The 23,604-nt window shown below is 39.8% G+C and overlaps 1 protein-coding gene across 6 annotated transcripts in view; it reads left to right on the top strand.

Moving 5' to 3' along the window:
- The window catches only part of BCHE (butyrylcholinesterase), a 54,738-nt gene that overhangs the window by 6,625 nt on the left and 24,509 nt on the right, over positions 1–23,604 (top strand). For 3 of the 6 annotated variants that reach the window (XR_013954899.1, XM_080604307.1, XM_080604309.1), the window contains exons 1-2: positions 14,698–14,982; positions 18,195–19,716. Coding sequence is in view for 5 of the 6 variants with exons in the window: in XM_080604307.1 (XP_080460433.1) it covers positions 18,200–19,716 (1,517 nt within the window). In the remaining variant the exon portion in view is untranslated. Of the gene's footprint in view, positions 1–14,696; positions 14,983–18,194; positions 19,717–23,604 lie in introns of those variants that run through there. The other 3 variants (XM_080604308.1, XM_080604306.1, XM_080604305.1) reach the window with 2 other exon arrangements.

The raw sequence follows: 23,604 nt of genomic DNA, 5'->3' as shown, positions 1-23,604 counted from the left end.
TAAACTAAATCATCTCCTATTGTGACTCTCAGTTATTTTGTCCAGGTTTAAAGACTTGGGTTCCTGGATTTTGTTGTTATGTAGAAAACATAGGAGTTATCGTCTCCTTCTGATGATCAAGAGTTATGCTGCTTCTTATATTAGTTTTAGAAGTATGAAATTAATTGTATTTCCACAGGGGAAAATCAAAAACAAAAATCCATGTGGGATGTTCTTGTCTTTTGTGTCACAAACTCCCAAAACTGATCTCACCTAATTGTCTAGTTTTATTAGAGGAAAGTATCAGGATCCAACCTTGAACCTTAGCCAAGTTTTCTTTATATTTTCATGGGTAAAATTAGCAGGTGGTGGGTTCAGGTGTAAACCAATAGGTGCAGTTTTTCATGACTCATGTCCTTACGCTATTGATCTTTGAGCAACCTGGTCTAGTGGAAGGTTGCCCGTGTCAGGGGGCTTGGAATTAGACAATCTTTAAGGTCCCTTCCTACACAGACCATTCTATGATTCTGTGATCTTGTTGCCAGATGTTCTAGATGCTAGATGTTTACAAGTCTTCAGAAAGTGCTTGGACAATTTCAATGAAGAAAATAGTGGAAATAAGATACAAACACATCGACTCTCACTGAGACTCATTTTTTTTTTTTTGCTGGCTGGGAAGTTTTACAAGCATCATTACATCTACTCTGTTCTACTTTGATTTTCCAGACTTCTCTGGCATTTGATGTTTTACCTTTGGACAGACTCAGCATGGCTATACACATTCTTTTTACGTAAAATTTCTCTTATTGAATGAAAGATGTTATAACTTCTCTCCAGTTAACATTTCTTTAGTCACACAGAGTGGAAAAATAATTTTGAATCACACTGTTGTCAGGGCTGATCAGTCCTATAGAAACAAAATAATAAATTGGGTGGTGGGGAACCTGAGAGAAGGTTCTGGGAATAGCATCTATAAGAGACTGAAAGAATTAAATCTGTTTATAAGTTAGCAGGAAAAGAAATAGCTCAAGTATAAAATATCAGGGAGGGTAATCTGAAAAATAGTCTGAAAAAAAATATGGGCTTATCCAGCATTCAAATGATTAGCCTAATGCAAACTGCAATGCTGCTACCACTGGAAACAGATCTGATGGTCAGCATCTTGGCCAGCCTCTGCCTGTTTAAGGTGTCACCCAAGCCGTGTCCTCAGTACACTTGTGGTTTTTGAAATAACATGTAACTTTGAAAAACCGAAACAGCCTGTGTGTGTGGTGGGGGGGAACGCAGTAGTGAAAGTAATCTGCAGTGACAAACATTAAGGAATGGTTTGTTGGAAACTGCACTGAGTGTATCATCAATTCACAGATCAGCTTTGCAGTGTTTGCATGCTAAGCCTGTGCAGATGGGTTATTTATTTTCATACCTGAATTTCGTGGCCAGAAAACGCTGCCAGTGGTTTACATAGAGAGCCAAAGTCCTATGAAATATACTGAGCTGTAAAATCAAGAGGAAAATGAGTCTGAGAGGCTTGTTTTGTTTCTGGTTTTCTAGGATTTGAGGGTCTTCCCAATCAAATAACAGCTATCGAGCGCGGCAGCGTAGCTCTGTGGGTGATGCATACTGCTTAAGGGCAACAGCACAGCCTGGTGGTTTATGGTTATTCCAATGCATTGGATCAGGTATCTACACAGGAAAATGCAGGACTTTCCTTTCCCCTTAAGCCAACTCATTGCCTGTACAGAACTGAAGCTGTTTCTCATCAATTCGTATGTAAGATACTGCTTTACCTGAGGTTTTCAGAATAAATAGAAAAGATGAGACTGCAAGGGTATATGCAAAAAGATAAATTAATAGGTCTCTTCCTTTCCAACATCTATGATTGTGAAACCTCTAGGCACAGTCGTGGCCAGCTAGTACATGTGGTTTTGTGCTGAATGTGTCTTAATTTTTGTTCCAAGATAATAGCCAGAGGCAGATAACTAAAAAGGAAAAGTTTGCAATGTTCACTATGCAAAATTTAAAGAAAAAAATAGGCAAAAAAAAAAGTGTGTGCAGGAAAAATAAAATTTTGTCTTGCTGGCTTTTTCTATTACAATAAAGCCAAACAAAATAAATAATACATTAACATAAACTGAATATTCAAACACCAATAATAATATTTACTCTCTTTCTTCTGTGTCTTTGGGGTACGTGACGTTGGTCAGAGTGTACCTTCTGATGTGACAGTGAAATGGAATGGTGCCAATAAAATTAATTGCATTTGCTATTTTGCTTGATTTTTGAGGAATTGACTATGCTATTACTAGGAATGCAGCTGGCACTGTTGTAGTTGCTGAACAAAATTCCTGAAAGCTACAGTTAATTTTCAGTTCATTTACAGATCTTACTAAGTGGTTCAAAAGCAAATGGCTGTAGCTAGAAGAGCAGTGCCAGTCCAATGTTGGGGCTGGTCCTGAGTGTAGTTTCTTCTTCAGGCTCCTCAGCTCTGCTTAACTTGATAGAAAAATCCCTTGATTCTAGCCTGTATGGCTTTGGATCTGAGAGAAAATATATCTTAAGAGAGGCTTACCAAGGCACTGAAAGACTGAAGTGCTTTGAACCAAGAAGTAGCATTTTTTTTTTTTTTATGCAGTAAAGATTCCTACATGATGGTCACCACAAATAAGTGTTCAGGTTTCTCTCTTGATCTTTAGTCTGAACGTGGCTGAAGTATGACTTGCAGTGAAGTGCGTTAGGCCACTTGGTCATACAGTTACTGCATTTAAACTTTTGTTTAAGCTCATGCTTAAGTTGCATTTATTTTAGTGTGATAGCTGGAGTCAGGGAGGCAGAGGATTCAAGACCCCCCACTGTACTCCAGTGGAAAAGGAGATATTGGCAGCATATGAAGGGGTTTGAGCTGCTTCAGAAGAGATTGGTACTGAAGCACAGCTCCTTCTGGCACCCTGAGTGCAAAACCACCTTCTATTGCAAAAACACAAGTTTATTTCTCACATATATATGTTTCCTTTTCATCACCCGCTAATAATAACCCATCACTTCAGGCACTGCCACATACTTTGCTTGTTGCTCGGCTCACGCGGTAGGTGGCGGGGTTCATTTCTGGACGGAGAGCCTCAAGTCAGCCATTTTGCCCTGACGCCTCTCCAGCAGGCCCTGGTGGCTGGGGCAGCACAGCCACACCAGTGCTGGTGGGATCAGTCTCTCCACTCCGCTTCCCGTGCTATTGGCCAGTACGACCCCATATTTTCATTTTACTGAAAGGAATTTGTCAGCAACAACTTAATTTATGGCTTGGGGACGTCTGCCAGTCTTGACAATTGAGGATCAAACGCCCACTCGGAGAATCAGCATGTACCCAGTATTCATGCTTGGCTATGAGAAAGCTCTCTTTTTTTTCCATGTTAAATGAAGGGAACTTTTATTAGTATTAGTTTCACAGTGCCAGTCGTGCCACCAAACTGAATGCTGTATCAGCATTTACAGTACATTTAGAGGGTGAATCATCACCCTCATAGGCGTAACAATTCTGTAATACAAATCCAGCGTGTTGCAATATGTGTCCACCAAATTCTGTTCTTATTCCTACAAATTTTGTATCGAATCACTTAGGTCAGCTTAAATTTGGAGAGCAACAAAGTAAACACAATTTTTGTCTGATTTACATGTCTGTGATTATTGTAAAAGGGTTTGCTTCCTAAACTAAAGTGATGCAAACAGTCTGCCAAGAAAATGAGCTGCAATATTTTTGTTACATTTTTGTAAAGCTGGTTGTAACACTCAGTCATTAACCCGAGGATAAGTGGACACCTGAAAAGTAAAATTCAGATTACTTTTTACATTCATTGGATCTGTCAGTCTCAGGCTTGAAATGTCATCATTTTCCTTTGAGCTAAAACATTTGGAGTGTTAGCCTAATGTTTTTACTATGCACTGTTGCAGACGTGGGTAGCACACGTTGGCACCATTCGTCTTAGGGTTGGTATATCAATATCTGTGATTCAGGGACGCCTAATAGCATGCACTGTCAGGATGCAGTGTATCGCATTAAGAGTCATTAATAGCTCTATCCTGTGCACTGACATGATGTAATGTAACAGCTGTCCCATAGAGAAACTCTTAAGGCATCCTGTCAAAGTCAGACATGCTAATAACTGCGGTAGGTGCTGGCACATCGCATGGTGACAGTGCCAGCGTCCTGCCTACCAGCAGCGCTGCAGCAATGCCAGGCATATTGTATGGAGTGCTAAAAATCCATGCATTAACGGCTCCATTTTTACTGACATTCTCCTGTATGCCCTGCCAGAGATTGATACTAAATGAGCTAAGGTGAGCCAAGATCAGACTTGTTTCATGCGACTTTGAGGCACCGTGGGGACAACGGAGCTGGCAGGCACATGCTTGAACTCCAAGTACAAATGACTCGTCCTCACTGCCTGCCCTCAGCCTGCCTCTTGTTTTGCCTGCTATTGAGATGCCATCTCCTGCCAAAAACTCCAGACCTCATTTCTTACTGACCCTATCTCAGGCAAACACCTCTCTGTTTTTCATCGCACAGGAAGAAGCTTTCCATAAACATTTCACACAACTCTGTTGCCATCCGTTCTCATGGCTACATGCTGTATGTGCTGACAAATGTTGCTTTGTGGTTTTCAGTGTGTGTATCCCATCTTTCTGCTTCCACCGGATGCCACTTTTCTTAGACTGAAAACTTTTTTTTAACTTGGACTGCCCTTACCTGATGTGTTGGCATATCCCACTACAATCATGGTCGAAACTACAGCTGTGGAGGGAAAACCCAGTACAGCTTTCTGCGAGAAAGGGTTCTTGTGTATAAATTTACAATTAAATGGCACTATAATAAATTCCAAAAGGCCAATAGTAAAGACCTTTATGCCAGTAATGAGGCATAGGAAACACTGATTTCTAAACGCCACAAATCAGTAAATTAGTTGCTCCTTGGGCACCTGTTATGTCAAACGCTGCTTATTGTCACTGGACTGAGTGGTCACTGTGGTGTCACTAGCATCTCCAGCAGGTGTGGGGGCTTTTACTATGCTTGGAGAATCTCACACGTGTTGTTCAACTGAGGTTGTTGGATACATCTTTATGGACCATGTCATGGCTTTAGGAGAGTGTGTTTTCCCTCAGTCTTTAGGTGAGGAGGGAATATGTCTGTCTTTAAGTCACTTTACTGAATAATTATCCACCAAGGCACAGGAGGCGCTTTTGTAACCTCTGCTGTTGAATATGCGTCCGTAGTGGAAATGGCTAAGCTGGAAAATCTCCACTTAACTATTCATAAGCCCTTGGGCTCCTGGCTCATGTTTTGGCTCAAGTGTAGCATACTGGATGGACAATAATGTCCTTGTTGAAGAGCCCTTTGATAGCTCATCCCACAGCCAGAGATACCAAAAGAAGAGCTTAAAAATTCCTCCAACTTCTTTAGGAGGGTTGTCTTCAGATGCTTAACCTGGATTGCTAAAGGGGTAAGAAGCTCTTAGTCCACAGAACAGACACCAGCCCATGTAATAGATATTGATATTGCTTATGGATATTGATCCTATTGACTCATTAGTTGATCTTCCAAAACAAACGTTTATTTGTATTCACTCTGGCTCTGTTCTGAAGGCTGTTATGTACTGGCTGTGCACAGTCCCATTTTTTGCTTGCCAAGCAGATGGTCTTCCTGGGCTGGTTTGCAGGGACCAGCTGAACACGTCTGGCCACAGGTATTGGGGTAGGGAGGTACCCGTAGACACATCACGGCTGCAATAGTAAGTAGGGCAGACCAGCGGAAGCAATGAAACAGCCAGTTACCAGGATCCAGTGGTATACAAACTGCAGGGCTTCTTATTCCTTTTTTTTTTTTTTTTTCCCCCCTTCCATTTTGGAGAAGCTCAAATCTGATATCATAGACTGAATCCCCATTTCCCATGCTTATCATGACATAAATCTAGGCACCCATCACTGAAACATCATTCTAAGCTTTGCCTCAAAATCTTTTGCATGGTGACACAGTGGGATCTAAAAGGACAACGATTTGGGAAAAATAGAAAAGAGCTGGATCAGTTCACTTACATTCCCTTTGGTCATACATCTTCTTTCCTGTCTGTTCTGGTACAATTACCTCACAAACATTTCATCATTGCCCATCTTCTCTTGACATAGCTTCCAGGTTTCTCTATAAAGTGCTCTGACTCTGCTGCTTTTCCTGTTTGTGCCCTAGTGCTTAATATTTGTACAGATTTATTGATTGTTTTTCTTACTGTTATTTTATTCTGCTATTTTACTGCTACAATTAACGTTTATTAGAAAAACTATTTTCATACTTTGTGTTTAAGGACATCACTGCACATTTTTTTGGCAACAATGAGAATAGCTGACTAAAAATTGGGGGTAAGAATAAAAGGAGTAGGAGAGACAAGGCAGCACAAGAGTTAGCAAATTGCCCTTCACTTTTCGCATGGTTAAATCCTAAACACTGGTAAATGCCCTTTCACTGGGGAGGAGAGTTCATATTTAATATAAGTACAAGAGTGCTTAATCAGAAAGGAAGCACCACAGGCATCTGCATTTCTTTGTGCGACATTTAAAATCTTAGGTAGTTTTCATCAGCTGCTGACAAGATGTTTTGCATGAACATGAAAGTTAAAATTACTTGACTGTCTTCACTGAGCAAACCTTAGCCATTGTACATCACTCCTCCAGTGGCCCTGGGAAATGCACTGACGTTTTATTAAAGCTATGTCCCTGCAGGCTAGGTAATGCTGGAGATGCTGAAAGGCAAACCATGTAAAACCTGCTTAGCGGTGACTGCCTGCCTACCTGTAGGTTGGTGAGTGGTGTTTTTTTTTTTTTTGCCTTTTTTTTTTCCCCCCATACAAGCGAGTTGCTGCTTTGGCAAAAAATGCAGGCTCTTAATGCCATAATACTCCATCTGTGCCTTTGGAATCCACTTTCAGACCAAATCCTCACTACAACCTTTATTATGATTAATTATTGTGCACAGAAGATTCCCAGCTGCAGTGGTGGCTCCAACAACAGGCACTGGCAGCTCCTGGGCAGAGTGCTCAGAAGTGGCTTTCCTTCCCCGTGGTACATCCACCAGCTGAGGAGCCCTGGAATAGTTGGCAGGAACTTCTTCTGATCATTGCCTTTGTGACTTTTAGAAAATGCAGACTCTGAATCCCAAAGGATGAACTCTGTTTACTGTGGAAAATGGATGGAAATGCTGCTCTTATTCAAGATTGCTATCAAAAAAAAAAAAAAAAAAAAAAACACTTCAATTTTCAGTAATACTTCGAGAGAAAACCTATAAAACTCAGGGATTTAAAACAAACCAAAGGTGATGTTTTAATGCTCTGTGTGTCTGGATGCAGTTCACTCTTCCTTATGATCTTGGGCACATCTTTTAATTTCCCAGTATCTCTGGACTGATAAATAGAAAGTCCTTCAGGTTGCAGGCTGTCTCTGTGCATTTTGTACTGAACCTGCCTTCAGGCAAAAGGGAGAGAATGAACAGAGAATCGCAATGTTCCTGTGACTGGTAAAGTGCCTCTTCTGCCAAACCGATGTGCACGGTGCCTGCCTGAGGTGCCACGTTCTGCCTGCGTGCACCGAGGTTTTCCTTTCCTGTTCAACTTGCTGCAACCCATGCTGAAGGAAAATCCACTTACAGATTGTTTTCAGTGTTAAAATGCTATTGCATGATACGTAGGAAGGAACTGGGAGAAGTCAGTGCTGTTTCAGGCTTGTATGATTTCCTTGGTGCAAAGGTGAGAGGAAGAAGAGAGGAGTTTATCAGACAGGTCAATACACCAGGAAACTGTTTAGGTCAGAATAATCATAAGCAGAATATACTGGCAAGAAACTAATGGAGGCTATTGATGAAGAATAATTCTCTCATGTAAAATAAAGTTTCATAATAGTTGAACATCATTAGAGTTTCAAGAACATTGTTGGACTCAAAACTTTAATTTGTATCCCTACAAAGAAGTAGGTATGTAACATCAAATTATATTGAACCTCATATTATTTTCTGGTGACTTTCTGTACTTACTATGTAGTCATACAGCAAAACCTGAGGGCGTTTGTTGTACTTCACCCCTAAGCCACCTGCTCTGACAACTCCGTTTTTCAAGCAGATGGTATTGTGATGAATTACCCAATGTTCTCGAATCATGGCATGTTCCTGAAAAAAAAAATAATAAAAAAAAAATGCACAGATGTTTATAACGAGGGTTTCATGATTACACAATGCTTGCACATCCACAGAGCGAAGGGGCCTTCTGTTAAAAAGGCACTCGGCCTAAGAAGGTTGCTGCTGTGAGAGGACTGACAGTGCTTAGCAGTGCCTGGGCTTTCAGGAGCGTAATAATCTCCGGACATGACCTGATGGAAGAGGTCAGTGCGTGCCTCTGTGTGTTGTGCCATGGGGTAACAAAATAAGCACAGCTTCTTCCAGGGTCATGTTTTTCCTGAAGTTACATTTCTTTCGCAGAACACATAGACAAAGAGATCAAATCAGCTGTGAATTATAGGAAGCAAGCAAAAAAAATGACTGGAATATTTTTGAGTTTTGCCCTGGTGCATCACAGTGAGGGTAAATCCAACATATGACCTGATGCCGACTAGCATCAGTGCTTCCTTCCCCCTACTTGAGCAGAGCTGTGGGAAAGGCACAGCCCGGCTGCCTTCAATAACAGGCGGGCTGCAGAAACCTCTCTCACCTCCTCTCCAATGCACTCCAGACCCACGCAGAGCAGTGACAGGTGGATCTGACGTTTTACCTCATGACAGACACCGAAGTTATTTCTACTAAAACCCATAGCTGTGACACATTCAGGTGCCGTGAACCATTTATTGAAGAGTGGACAAGGGCACACTGAGCTTGTTTCCTCTATAACTCTCCGCCATCAGGTCCCAGCAGGTCCCAATGTAAGCCTCAGTTCTTTCATTCACATTTTCAGTGTGCTGGATGAAACTGAAATCTGAAAACAGCAGTGGCTTAACCTAAACCGTTGGACACCTCTATGACTTTTTTCACGAGAGATATGTATCTCATTGTTACCGAAACTGAAAGACGGAAAATCATAGTAGTGATGAGGCCTAAAATAAAGGGTGATAATTGGGAATCGGGAAGAGTTCCAGCCTTCCCCATTTAAGTACTACTTAACAGACCAAAATGAGTTAATTTATGCATTGAAATTCTTAGTTATTCACAGAGTTTCAGTCTGAGAGGATGGGTTATCACAGAGTGAGCTTCATGCTGCTCTTGGTAGGCGATTACCAGTAGCCAACCTTAGTTTTCAGAGCCACACAGGTGTCATTTCTGCTTTTGAGAGTAGACTGCAAAGACAACTATTTTTATGTATTTAATAGCTATCAAAAATATTTGATATCTGTTGAATATATTATCACAAGATAACACATAAAATGTTTTTTTTTGTCAATGAAGGATCACACGTAAAACAATGTCATGCTTTGCAAAACAGCATGCTCTTTACCTTGGGGAAAAAGCCAGCCTTGCAATCTCCAGATCCTTTCTTCTTCCACCTGTACATTGGATGAGTTGGACCATTTACCTTTTTTTTTTTTTTTTTTTTTAAACCATTTACCTGATTGAAGTCAGGAGAGGAAAGGCAGACTAATCTGAACTTCCTTGCTTCAAACATACCCACACTAGCCTTGGTGGTGTAAAACACATTTTTACATAATTTTAAATAAGTAGAGCATTAGTATCTATAGGAAAGAAAATGGAAGCATAAAAATGTAAAACACAGTTATAGGCAATTGATTAATCTTCTTCAGAGATCTGTGAAACCTAGCATGTAATTCAATTAAACTTATCATGTTCACACAATATTTTAGCTTTTTTTTAATGTTCCAGTTTTACCTGTTTTCTTACAAGCTAAACACCGGGGCTATAATAATGTTATGCAAGACATGCTGTGTATACGTTAATCATTCTTTACTTTCTTTATTGAATCTGATCCCTATATGAGACAAAGTAATGAGTTATGTAAGAATACAATAGGGGATTAAGAGTAAATGAACATTCAAAAAAAATAATAATAACAATAATGCGTCTATCTTTCCACTGGCTGTAATCCCTCATTGGCTCAGATTGCTCCAAGAATTTTCTAAAAGTACAGACCATAACTGTGCTAATAAAGAGGAAATTATATTAACCTATAATTAGAGTAATAACAAGAAAGTTACAGACGATCATAACTGAAACAATAAGAGGAAAATATAATTATTTTAATGGCTTATATGAGTGTTAGTGTCTTCTGTATACTTAATAAATTGGTATCCATTTTCATATGTACCTAAGACACCTTTCCTAATATTATCAAATTTCCCTTCAAATCAATTGGTTCTTATGACTTATCTAACTATTTGTTAATAGAAATATTGTTTGAAATTTCTGCTAGTCTCAAACAGCAACTGAAGCCTCCTGAGCAGAGCAGACCTGTGTTGTGTTCACTGGCACAATCTGGAAATGCTCACCCTGGCATAGGGTGATGGCATTTCAGAAGGTTCAGATGGTGGAATAGCAGTCATCTCTGGAAATGCTGAATAGTACAGGAGATCAGCCATGTGGATGCTACTCATGTCCCCAGCAAAAAGCTTATGTTGAGACAAACCCCTGCCGCTCAATGGAGCACCGCTGTAATACCTGGATGGCAATAACTCCATCAAGGATATTTTAATCTCTGCTTCATTACTTTGTCAGTTCTGGCAGACACCTACTCCACCAGGTATTTTGTGCACTGCCCTGGAGGCATCCTCTTTCTGGAAGCTTCTCTGGAGTGAGACTTCTCTGAATAACCAGAATAATGACAGAATTTCAGACAGGTCTGGTGACCAGCTACCATCAGCCCTAGCAACACTCAGTCTCTCAACAGGCTTCTTAATGGTGTCAGTGTTTTACATGAACATTAAAATTTACATACAGGGGTGTCACGTGCAGTGCCAAGGATGAGATTTGCAGAAGAAATACAGGCAGAGCAGGAAGAAGTAACTGTCCTTCTCAGGGTCACTGTATATGGGCAACTACTGTGCAGAGATGCTCTGCAAGCAGGGTAAACTCAACTTAAAATCAAAGGCAATTATTTATTTCATAATATGCCCAGTCAAATAATGTGAATGTAAGCCCCAAAGCCGAGCATTAGTGGATCCATGCTGCTGCTGAGCTCCCGTCTTCTGTTTTTCCACCTGAAGATTTCACAGCTTTTGGCTTCAGTGTTTTTCTCCCTGAGTCCTTGAGCTGCTAACTGTCCCCATCTCAGCAATCTTACCCCTGTCTGCAATTTCACCTTTCTTATCTTGTACAGCTTGAGTTTATTTGTTTTCTTCACAGCTTTTTCTCACGACATAGCAGTTTTCTCAGAAGTGCAAGCCAAGGTCATGCAGCTGCTCTATGGGAAAACTCAGCCTGTGATTGGAGACAGCCAAGCCCCCCTAGGGAGCTTACCAGAGCTGGAGTTTAAACGAAACCTCTTCATTTTTTTCATAAAAATGACATTTCATATAGTATAGCCATAATTTGCCTTTTGAATTTCCTCTCAGCTATTAAAAAAAAAAAGAAAAAAAAAAAAAGCTTCCTACCTATCCATACAATTTGCATATATATATTTCCAAACACACTTCACATGTGATATCTTTTACATTGAAGTGACATTTGCAAAGTTTTTCAGCCCAGCTATTCTTGTGGGATCCCAGGTGCTCTTTCTGAGACTGTAAATGGCTTGGAAGGGCAGGGTCAAATCCAGAGCAGGGGACGCTTCACATGTGAACAAACCTTGAAAGCCTAGAGGACGTCCTGGGAAAGGGGCCCACGCTTTCTACTTGGAATAGCTGAGATGCATTATTTTTCAAACAGGTTTTTCCCTCAGAGATTCTCAGCTCTGTTAGGTGACTCCTGAGTATAATCCAAAATGTGCATCACTTGGGGTGTTCGTAAAGGTAAACATCTGCTTCTCTCTAGGTAATATCCTGAAGGGCAGTTTAATAATAAACAAAAAACATAACAAAACCACTTGATATTTCTATAACACATATTGTTTAAATTCTCTAAGCTTCTTAGACTATTAAATGTCAATCTTTCCTAGAGCTGGCCTTTGTTTTCATTTCCTAAGAGACCTGGGCACCTCTTCCACCAAAATTCCTGTCAGTGTGAGATCTATTTCATATGTATGTGCTGAACGATGAAAAAATTCCTGTCTTTGGTGGCGGTTTTTTAAGAAACTTGCCTTAAATAAAGATTTGCATGACCTCAAAAAATAGTCTGACAGATAGATAGATAAGGATATTTAAAAGTATCATCAGTATTTGGTGATATATATACATACATACATATATAAACATGCTGTTCTATATGTCTGCTGTTTTGTGCCTCCTTTCCTTTAAAACTCCCAAAGGAAAGCTGGGAAAATGACCAGTCTACACAGAATTACTAAAGGCATTAAGTGTATTTAATCTCTAATTTTCTCTCAGGTATTTTTAGTAATCTAAGGAATAACTAATATAAGTGTTTCCTCTCGCAGCACACGGTGGTGAAACTTTAATTTATATGTTAATTTTTTAATTAAAGGAAAAATCATAGAAGAGGGCTTACTTTTCTTAAAACGTATAGCATTATATTCTAACACTGGACTAAAGTGTAGTAGTCCATTATAACAGTCTCCACAGTTGGCCTCAATGCCCCCCTTCCCTGAAGACAGCCAGGTAACCCCAAGGCTGAACAGAGCCAAAACCAGCCATCCACTTCCCACAGGGTCACCTTGTTGGAGCCCATGGGAATGCTCCACATTTTGCATTTATCAGCTGAGCCCGCGTGAGGGTGTGTGGCTGCTCCCAGGGCACTGGGAAGCAGGAAAGAGGAGAAGAGAGAGAACAAGGTGGAGAAAGCAGATGTGGGACAACACGGCCAGCTCTGGAAAAACGATGAAGCCAGAAAGAGCATTTTGTGTATGTCTTCTGCTCATTGTCTACTGCTGAAGACCATGATGAGGGCTGAGAAAACAAGTTTGTCGTAAGCATCCAAAATACCTTGTTTAAAAGTGGCTTCTAACAAATTTTGGGGCTTATGATTCTTTCCTCTGACGTCATGGAAATGAAGCAAATGTGTGTCACCTGGCAATGTTCCCAACAGAGACATTTAAGTCAGTGAATGTGTGTGTCAGAGAAAATGGGAAACTGCCTTAAACAGCACAACTTAGTGTTTCCTGCAGGAAACTGCACTTGAAATGTTTTAATCAGCTGGAGGTGTCTCTAGACTTGATTCCAAATTAACCCTAGTTTGTTATTTAGGATTTATGTTTACAGATCTGCAACCAATATCTTGGCTAGGAATTCTGAATCTCAAACTGGCAACCATATTGGACACTTCCATGCTAAAAATTCTGGGATTTATAATTTGGATTGGGTTTGGAATGGGATATATTCTCTCCAGTGGACATGTCCTTGCAATGCACCCATCGAATGTCTGATCCTGAAGGTAGATTGTAAAATTACCAGGAAAGACCAAATGAACATGCTTTCTTGAGCTTTTCCCTATTAAAATACTATTTCACATGCTAGCTTCTAAAAATCATTTGTAGTCTCCGTGTTAAGGTCTATAAACTTCATACTTTTTATTTCTTCTTTATTTCTGTTCTACGCTTTGCCAAATATTGCTTTTGTGTAATTGAAACGGAGCTATAGTTTGATTATTAAACAGAGGGAAGGTAATTGTCTCGAGCTCCAGCAGGGGAAGCAAAGGCCTTGGTAGCAGCTAACCTTGCAGGGTGGGACAGTTGCCTTACTCAGAGCAGTGTTGCAGAGCGGATGCTGCCCGGGGCCAGGAGCCCCGGCCACCAAGGGATGGCCTTCTGGCATACGCAGTGGCTCAGGGGCATGGCTTTGACAAGACATTTTGTAAGTGGGGTGTATATGATTTATTTATTTACTCCCCTCCCTGTCTCTTTTCTGCCTTCATTTCTACCTCACAACTTTCGCGCTTTACATAAGCTCTCTGGAGCTGTCTCCGTAGCTTGTAGCACTGCGGGTCCTGCTCCCAGCTGGGGATGGGGCAGGCACAGATTCACAAACACCGCGGGCCCCTGCACTGTGTGACGTGTCCCCAGCTGGGCAGCAGCCCCGACAGCTCTGGCACGCAGTTTAGACTGGGCTGGCATCCCCAGCCTCGAACTCTGACAGAAACAATACTTTGCAGACTCAGGAAAAAGGAGTATACTCGTATACTAAAGGAGTATACTCATACACTAAAAGGTAGGATGATTTATTTTTTTAACCCTAAAAAGAGAGAGAGAACTGTGTGTGATGCCATATGGGTACTGTTTTTCACCCTAACATCATTACAGGACAACACAGACGTCTACAGTAGTCCTCAGATGGCCATGAGTCAAGTAATACCAGTGATGCTTGCCAGTTGTTGACATGTCTGTGCAGTGGACACTCCTCTTTTATCTGCCACAGTTGTTTATAACCATAAATAGCAACTTATGTTACAGTGAATAGAAAACTTTGAGATACTTTAACATTGTGCTAATCTTGAGCTGTACATCAGCGAAAAAGAACAGGTAGTGTCAGTGCTCTAGACGTGATGGAGGAAAGAGAGGCAGGATTTTACTATATTTGTAGTTCTGTTTATCTTCCCAGATAAAACTGTTGCCCTGTGCTAAAAACAAATCACTGCCTCTTCCCTTTCCTATAGAAGCTCATGCCTGATTTCCTCCAAAACGAGTTTCTCTCTGTAGCATTTCTCCAACGATACCATTAGCCTTTGAGCAGATGTCAGATACTAAGGAACGGCTGCCTGCAGATCAAGTTGCTGCTGCCAACTCTCGCGAGCTTTGTGTCAGAAACAGTTGATTATAATGTCAGTACTGTCCAATTTACGGGCTTAAAGCAGCAGCTGCATACTGCATTTTCCCTGAAGTATTCAAAGAACCTGACTCTTAAAAACTTTGTAGTTCTTGTAATAGAATTGGGGTAAGTGATTCTCTATTTACACGTCTCTGTCTGCCAGGGTAATTTACGGTTCAGCTTGATTTGCACGGGGATTGTGATCTTTTAAAATGTTACGCTCTGCCCATTTGTTGCTCTCTTGGGAAAACTCACTCCGCTCCGCAAATGGAACGAGTAAGCAGGCGTGTGTATCAGACCTTGGTATTATTCAAGGGATCCTGGGCTAAGTAAATTAAACCGAGCCAGAAATCACTTATTAATTCAACCATCTTTTCTATTTAAATAGTGTCTTTATAGTCTTGTGTGTAGATTTTTTGGCTGGGTAAAGATTTGCAGGGAGAGGAAACAATCATTGAAATAAATTGTATTCCCTTGTGGAATAAGAATACAAAAGTGTATTTTGTTTAACTTTTGATGGAGAAAACTACTACAGAAGCAGTTTTTTAATGTATGCAAATACATTATATGATATACGTCTACTCGGTTAAGGTTGATGAGCTAAAGCTCTTCTGCTCTTTTACTCTCATAGTAATAATCAAGGAATATTTGTTTTTCTCAGTGTGTTTTTCATCGCTGAGTTTGTTTTAATGCAACATTAGAAACCTTATTAAATGTAATATTAGTCTTGCATTGAAGGTGTAATTATAATCCTCTGTCCTTTGCTACTTTTGTCAATATTAGCAGAGTAACTCGAGACTAGACAAACCCTTTCATTCAGTAGTACAAAACTTCTGCATTTTTCAAGCTTGATCTATTTCAAACTTTTTCTTTAAAATGCCTACTATCCTCTTGCAGAAACCATTAACAAGGTACAGAATTTAATTTGGAGTTAGTTTTTTTTTCATGTAATTCTTGTGTAAAACTTTATAGGATCAAAAGTTATGCCTGCTACAGTGTTTTATTCCTGTCCCATTCTTTTCTAATTAACAGGGGAAGACAGAGCACAATTAATTTTAATTACTATTTAGATAGTAAAAGCTTTAGGAACTGTAACCTCTTTGTTTTTATTTAGTACTTTTTTTTTTTTTCCTCCTTAATGATGATGTTTCAAACCTCTTACTATTTCCAGCTTGTTGTTATTGTTCATTCCTAGGCAATGCATTAGAATTGAAGATGATAGGAAAAAAAGAAAGTGTCAATGAAACAGCAAACATAGAAATTACTTTTCCCATCTGACAGTACTATGTAGTGGGTGCATTCATACCCAGCTAGGTTCTACTATTACCATTTCTGGGCTGACTGTGAGATAGAAGCAAAGAGCTTGGTTCTAACCTAATCTTAACATATTTTTTCTCATCCAGCTCTTACAAAATTTTTTATCAGAATGAATGAAAAACCAAAAGGACTAGCACACAGTAAGGGGAGCTAAATAGCAGTCAATGGTGTGAGCCTCCCGCACGGGGACTGTGGGCTGCTGGAACAAGCCTCTGCTTAAACCAGCTCTGCAGGAGTTGCTGGACCACGTGGGTCGTCCAGATTGACTGCTCACATCTCTAAAGTTTAGCATATATATTAAGCTTAGCATTTGCAGGTTTCTAAACACCAAGCTTACAGCTGGGTGGAGCATTAGACCAGCTCTGAAACCTATTACCCCATTAACTGCTTTTTTTTTTTTTTATTAATAAAAAGACAAGAAAGTAAATGTTTATTTTTCTTAACTTTATCTATTTTCTATCTATTTTGATGAATGTTAAAAACACCATCTCTGAAGGTTCTTTTCTGCATGTTTGATGCTATCTCAAAGTTGGGAACTTCCTTGCACAAAATGTTCTTTTTTTTTTTTCCCTTGCATTTTCTTAGTTTATTTCTAACAATATGCAAACAAGCAAGAGGAGCTCAGATTAGGCGCACAGCTGTACTTTCCACAGAAATTAGCCTCCTTCCTTTTAAGGACACAAGTGCTTCTCATTAACAAAGAATAGCCTGTTTAAAGTAGCTGGACAGAGTACACTATGTACAACAGGGCAATAAGCAAAAAATAGAAGGAAGCTTTGTTGAGCATTTTCAAATATGTAAGCCATAGAAATAAGTTTATGTAAATGGTATTTTTCTGGCTTTTCACTTTCAAGAGGATGATACTGGGTGTTTTTTAATAGTATTTGTAAAGGCTGTAGTAAATGGGACCATTAGTATGCTTAAATAGGGTATGTAATCAGTATCTGTACCTTTAGCTTTAAGATGGTATTAATTGTTACTTTGAAAAGTTCTTAGGAAGCAAAGACAAGGACATAAAATTTAAGGCACCACCTCTGTATATTAAAAAAATCCTTTTTTTTTAACATTTGATTTTTCATTCTATGTCATGGAAATATGACTGTTTGTCACGATTATGATGGTTATAAGCCTGGTTAAGTTGATTTAGGGAAATAAGATCTTGATGTTTCATTTAGGTCTTGGCGTACCTCTGTATGCAGTCACCCACAGGAGCTAATGAGCTGGCACTCAGTTCAGAGGTACTTCATGTACTCCACTTGGTAAAACACTTTCCGATCTGAAGACGTATTAGTAATGAGTTTACAGCAATGCCATCCTAATGGTTTGCTTCAGCCCAGGCACGCACTGTGACATGAAAGCATAGCTCAAAAATTATGTGGACCTGGAAATCCTTGGATTAAAACTTGGTTTCAAATTCTGGTTCGTTGTTCATGGAATGTGTGTTTATGTGTGGAAAAATCTGTGACTAGCGATGTTGATAATCTCCCGTTATTGATCTGAGAATACAAACTGACAAAGAACCCCCTAACAGAATAATGGTTAATTGGGCACGGCCTTTTGTGTCACAGATCATAAAATGTTCTGTTCATCTTGCCAGTGGAAATGCAAGTGCTTAAGTCACCTGCTGGTGGCGTGAGACACTGCTGGTATTTGGGAACAGAAGAGGCAAGCATCAGGCTCAACAGTACCCTCAAAACATCTCCCTGGTCACTGCTGTAGATTTATATCAATAAAAGGCATGATATATGACTTATGGCCATGTAGTCAGAGACTAATTTTCTTTCTTTGGTCTGGCTTCCTCACTTCTATGTTATTTTAGTGACAGACTTTTTCTGAAACACTGTATTAAATACTAGATCCTAAACATAGCTTTTGCAACAAGGCTGACAAGAAGTCATGGTTAAAGACTGCTTGAGTTTTGTGCAGCAGCACTGTCTTATTTTCTGTGCCCTTGGGATGACCTGTATCCTGCTAATACATCGAAATAGTAATCCTGAATTTCTTTTTCTCCTGTGTTTCAGGCATCATGATTTGGGTAAATGGTACAAGTATCCATACCAGATTTCTTATGTGGCTTCTTCTCCTGTATATGTTCATCAGGAAAGTAGTGCCTGAAGATAACATCATTACAACCAAGAATGGCAGCGTAAGAGGGACGAACCTGCAGGTACTTGGGGGGACTGTGACAGCCTTCCTTGGAATACCTTACGGAAAGCCACCCATTGGTAGACTGAGATTTCAAAAACCAGAGCCTCATGAGAAGTGGTCAGATGTTTGGGATGCCACAAAACACGCAAACTCCTGTTATCAGCTTATAGATACAACTTACCCTGGATTTCCCGGATCAGAGATGTGGAATCCAAAAACTAACCTAAGTGAAGACTGCTTATACCTTAATGTATGGATTCCTTCTCCCAGACCCAAGAATGCAACTGTCATGGTTTGGATATATGGGGGTGGCTTTGAGTCTGGGTCAACTTCCCTACCTGTCTATGATGGCAAGTTTCTAGCCAGGGTAGAAAGAGTCATTGTAGTTTCCATGAACTACAGGACTGGTGCATTAGGATTTTTGGCTTTGCCGGGAAACCAGGAAGTTCCTGGAAATGCAGGTTTATTTGATCAAAGACTAGCACTTCAATGGGTCCAGGAGAACATAGCAGCCTTTGGAGGCAATCCAAAAAGTGTGACTATATTTGGAGAGAGTGCTGGCTCGGCTTCTGTAAGTTACCATATCCTTTCTCCTAAAAGCCATCCTTTATTCACAAGAGCCATCATGCAAAGTGGATCTGCAAATGCCCCTTGGGCTGCAATAACAGCATCTGAGGCCAGGAACAGAACAGTGGCTTTGGCTAAACAACTCCAGTGTCCCACCAGCAATGAGACAGAGCTAATTCTCTGCCTCCAAGACAAGGACCCAAAGGATATATTGGAGAATGAAGCTTATGTCACAAAATATGCCCCTCTTTTACAAATATATTTTTGTCCAACTGTGGATGGTGATTTTCTATTGGACATGCCAGAAACATTGATTGAAAATGGCATTTTCAAACAAACACAGATCTTGGTTGGTGTTAATAAAGATGAAGGATTGGGTTTTCTAGCATATGGAGTCCCTGGCTTCAGCAAGGACAGTGATGGCTTGATAAACAAAACAGAATTTGAAGCAGCTTTAACTCTGTCCTTTCCAGAAGCAAGCCAACTTGCAATAGAATCAATCATTTTTCAATACACAGATTGGGAAAATGAGCAAAAGCCAGAACATTACCGTGACGCCATGGATGATGTTATCGGGGACTACAATATCATATGTCCTGCAGTGGAGTTCACCAAAAAATTTGCGCAACTAGGACACAATGCCTTCTTTTACTTTTTTGAACACCGATCCTCAAAGCTCCCTTGGCCTGAGTGGATGGGGGTAATGCATGGTTATGAGATTGAGTTTGTGTTCGGATTGCCTCTAGAAAGAAGAGTTAATTACACCAAAGCTGAAGAAATCTTAAGCCGGTCCGTGCTGAGGTATTGGGCAAGTTTTGCGAAAACTGGGTAAGTTTACTGTAGTAAAGTTTGTTTGGTTCAGATGGTTAGATGTTTTTTTATTTCACAGACAGAAAAACCTTAATTGTCTTGATAGTGATTTGATGCCTGATGAGAATGATGAGAAAGGATTAACTGTTCAGCTAGCCATAATTCCTGCGTTAGTTCCGATAAAAGCACCGTCTTAGTAAAATAAACTGTTGACGTGTAGCTTACTGTATTGAGTGAGCTTAAGAAAGCAATGTTTATCCACCTATGAAAATAAATACAAAACATTTTTTTGCCATGGTAGCAGTTGGTACAAATAAGGTAATGGTTTCAAGGTTTAGAAACAAAATATTTTGAATTCTGAAGACCTCAAAAAATACAAGTAAGAGCAAAAAGTCCAAGTTGCTTTCAGATGTAGTTTGCTCAGAACATGCAGGTATATAATGTGGAGGTATATTTTATTCACATGATGAAATGATTTGGATTGCTGGATGTTCTCTTCAGAAAGCCTTATGTTCCCATATGTACTGTAAGTATAATCCTGAGTTTCACTGAAGCCAAAAACAAATCACTTGCTATTTCCATTAGGCTCATCTTTAAATGAAATATGTCTTAGCCTGCATAAGAAGCAAATAAACATAGTTCATTTGGACATTTGAAATGGTTTAAATAGAGCCCCTCATTCAGTCTATTTATCTGGTGTCTAAGAGAAGAGTGAGACAGCCCTTGCTCTGCGTGGAGAGATCGTGGGGCTCTCTTGATGCAATACTCAGTTTGAAATGAAAACATTTCCGTGTGGTAAGAAAAACAGCAGCTACCACTGCCATGTACAGAGTCTTAAGGCTGCAAGCCTCATGCAATGGGCAGCTATCTTTTCTTAGAAGCTCAGTTTGTATTGTCTCCTAATTATATGTAAACACCTGCATTTGTGAAAATACAGGATCAGAAACTGAATTCATACTTTTAAAATGTTTATATAACTTAAATTTTAAAATCCTGCATTGCTTTGACTTCCGTGGTGGACTTTTCTTTTGACTTGTGAAGGATATGTAGCGTTGTAAAGACTGAAATCAACTTTGGAACAGGATCTCATTATTTTTCTTAATAGATTAAGAGATTAGAAATCAGAAGAGGCCACAGTGCTTGTTTAGTCCATGCTACCTCATACATAAACCAAAACATAGGTAGGACTTAAACATTTCCAGTGATGGAATTTGCAGTACAAATATTGGTAGGTTGTTCTAATGCTTAATTACACTTAAACCAGTTACAGCTATAAAGAGAAGTTTTGTGTCTGGTCTGGACATGCCTATTCTATTTCTCCATTTTCCAGATGCTATATTTTGTTCGACGTTTTCTAAGCTTTACATTGTGATTTGTGTTCCATACAGAGATAATTCTAGGCTCTATTCAAATAACCCTTAATCCTTTTTCTTGTTAAACAAAACAGGTTATACTCTTGAGTCTTTCACTATAATGCATTTTTCCAAGTCCTTAAGTAATAACTGTGCATCTCCTCTGAAACTGTAATTCATCAACACCTCGTTGGAACTTTCTGTGTTAGAATTACACACTGTCATCCCCCAAAGAATCCTAATTACAGGTGTCATCTGTCCTCTATTTCAACCTGATATTCCCCTGTTTACTCCTCCAAGGAAAATGCTATTTTCTTTGACCATGCTGTTATGCTACGAGCTGCAGTGTGCCTGTGCATGGTCCCAGTCCTATGGTCCCCACTTCTGTGGTGGCTCTGCTTCGGCTCCAAAACACACTGCATGTCGTGGCTGGCACCAGCTTGTGGGCAGCCGAGCTGCGGCACCAGCCCATTAAAGCCCCGTTATGTTATCCTCCGAGGTGAACTAACAATTAAGTTTTATGTGCATTTTTTTTTTAACAGATTTACTTATGAGAATGTGGGATTTTTTATTCAAAGAAGTATTTTTTATGTAGATCTATTAGTTACACTAACAAATTCTATCCCTTTTATGTCTTGGATTTATAATATCCTTTTTTTTACCATAAGCGATAAGCATTTTAAAACTCAGAAAAATGACCATACATATGACTATACTTATCAGAAGCACAATATTTTAATGCAGATTTTATTCTAATAAAATAAAATAAAAATAATAAGAACCTAAGAGCTCTCCCTGCTTCTGTCTTAACTCGGAGCCTGATAGCACCACTCTGTATCAACTCAGAGTGAAAGACTAACACAGAGACAAGCATTCAGCAGGGGCATGCATTTTGGAAATGAGCTCTGTGGTTGATTTATCAATGCCAAAAATGCATGCGATAGATTCCCAAGATGATGTCTGCACAATGAGATAGGACAATACTTGCTAACAATTCCCGCATCATGAAGACATGCTATGACAACACTGCTTTGAGGCTGGTGTCACTACGCCCTCAGCAGAGAGCGAACCGAGAGGAGGCTCCTTATAACATGCTGCAGCTTTACAACCTACAGGACTTTGCAATCAGCATCTTATACCTCCCATCCAAAAACTGCAGACTTTTCCATTAAGCAGAACTAGTTATTAGCAGGAAAAGAGAAATTTAGGGCTACACAAGATTTTGCAATACTATATTTACATCTCTGTGAACTACTGCTCCCACTGGATTTTCTCTCTCTGTATGTATATATATATAAATCTCAATTACCTGCTGTACAAAACAGAGTATACTGTCCCTGTCACCCTGGCTAAAATTAGACAACATAAGATACATTCAGGTTTAAGTTGATTTTACCATCAGTCTGGTCATCTAGTCTGATTATCATTTGCACTATAATTAGATTAGCCTACGGATCAAATTTCAAGTGGTTTCCACAGCAAACAGCAAATAATCTCTCCCTCTGCTTCCACCACAAGTATCAAAACCATCACTATTATGATCAACAATGTAATCACTCAATTTACGTACCGGTAAAGGATCTGATCACTATTAACTCATTGTGTGCCACTTTCCTCATCATCCAGATCACAGATTCTATATTCATAGTGTACAAGTAGTGGGGAAATAATTAAAAAAATAATGTTAATAATGCCAAAAGTAATAGCCTATTGTTGGATTAAAAATGGATTTAAAATGGTCGTATGAAAAGTCAAAGGTCCAAATGCTCTGCAGGAACACTTTCAGTTTCTTAGAAACAACTAATATGAATGGGGAATGCAGACAATTGAGTAGGAAATGGGAAAAGACATCTCACCCATGCGGCTTGAAGTTAGATGTGGGAGTTTTACACCAATATCTTCATTCAGCACCCAAGGGAATAGTGGCAATTTTAGGAATCTGCCGTATATTTATGTGTTCTGTAATATCCGTGGAGGCCTTGCTGAAGTATCCTTCACTGACAATAAGACACTATTTGGCTTGGGAACTATGGATGTAGTAACTACTTTTGTTACTGCAAAAAAAAAGAAACAGGCAGTGATATTTACCTACATAAATACAGTTACTAGAGAGCACATCATTTGAGATGAGAAAAAAAAAAAGAAAAAGGCAAATTTCCTTGTGGGTCTGACAATTAACATGGAGTAGCTTGAAGAAAGGACAGACTGGGAGGCCCATAATATTCCTGGTAGTGATGTTTAGGATCAGCCCTTTGGATTATTTCCAGCGACTGCTAACCCTGATGCTGGCAGGTAGACCACAGGACACAGGTGGGCAACCCCTGTGGAGCTGTGGCTAAGTGGACGGGCTTTGTGGGTAACTTCCCCTCCAGTTCTACACTCACAGCATCTCTTCCTCTCAGAAATATGCTTATGATTTATTTCAAGAGCAGATCTAAGTAATCAGTGGTACAGATTAGCTTTTAGACTCTGCAAGTATGTGCTACATGTGGAGAAAAATACCGTGCTCTGATTCACAGTGTTTAGAAGAGCCTGGCTCCAGTAATCAGTCTTT

Source organism: Anser brachyrhynchus, assembly GCF_964034855.1.
Source record: "Anser brachyrhynchus genome assembly, chromosome: 9".
NCBI lineage: Eukaryota > Metazoa > Chordata > Aves > Anseriformes > Anatidae > Anser > Anser brachyrhynchus.
Note: the sequence above shows the minus strand (reverse complement) of the source record. Positions and strands in the feature narration are given on the sequence as shown.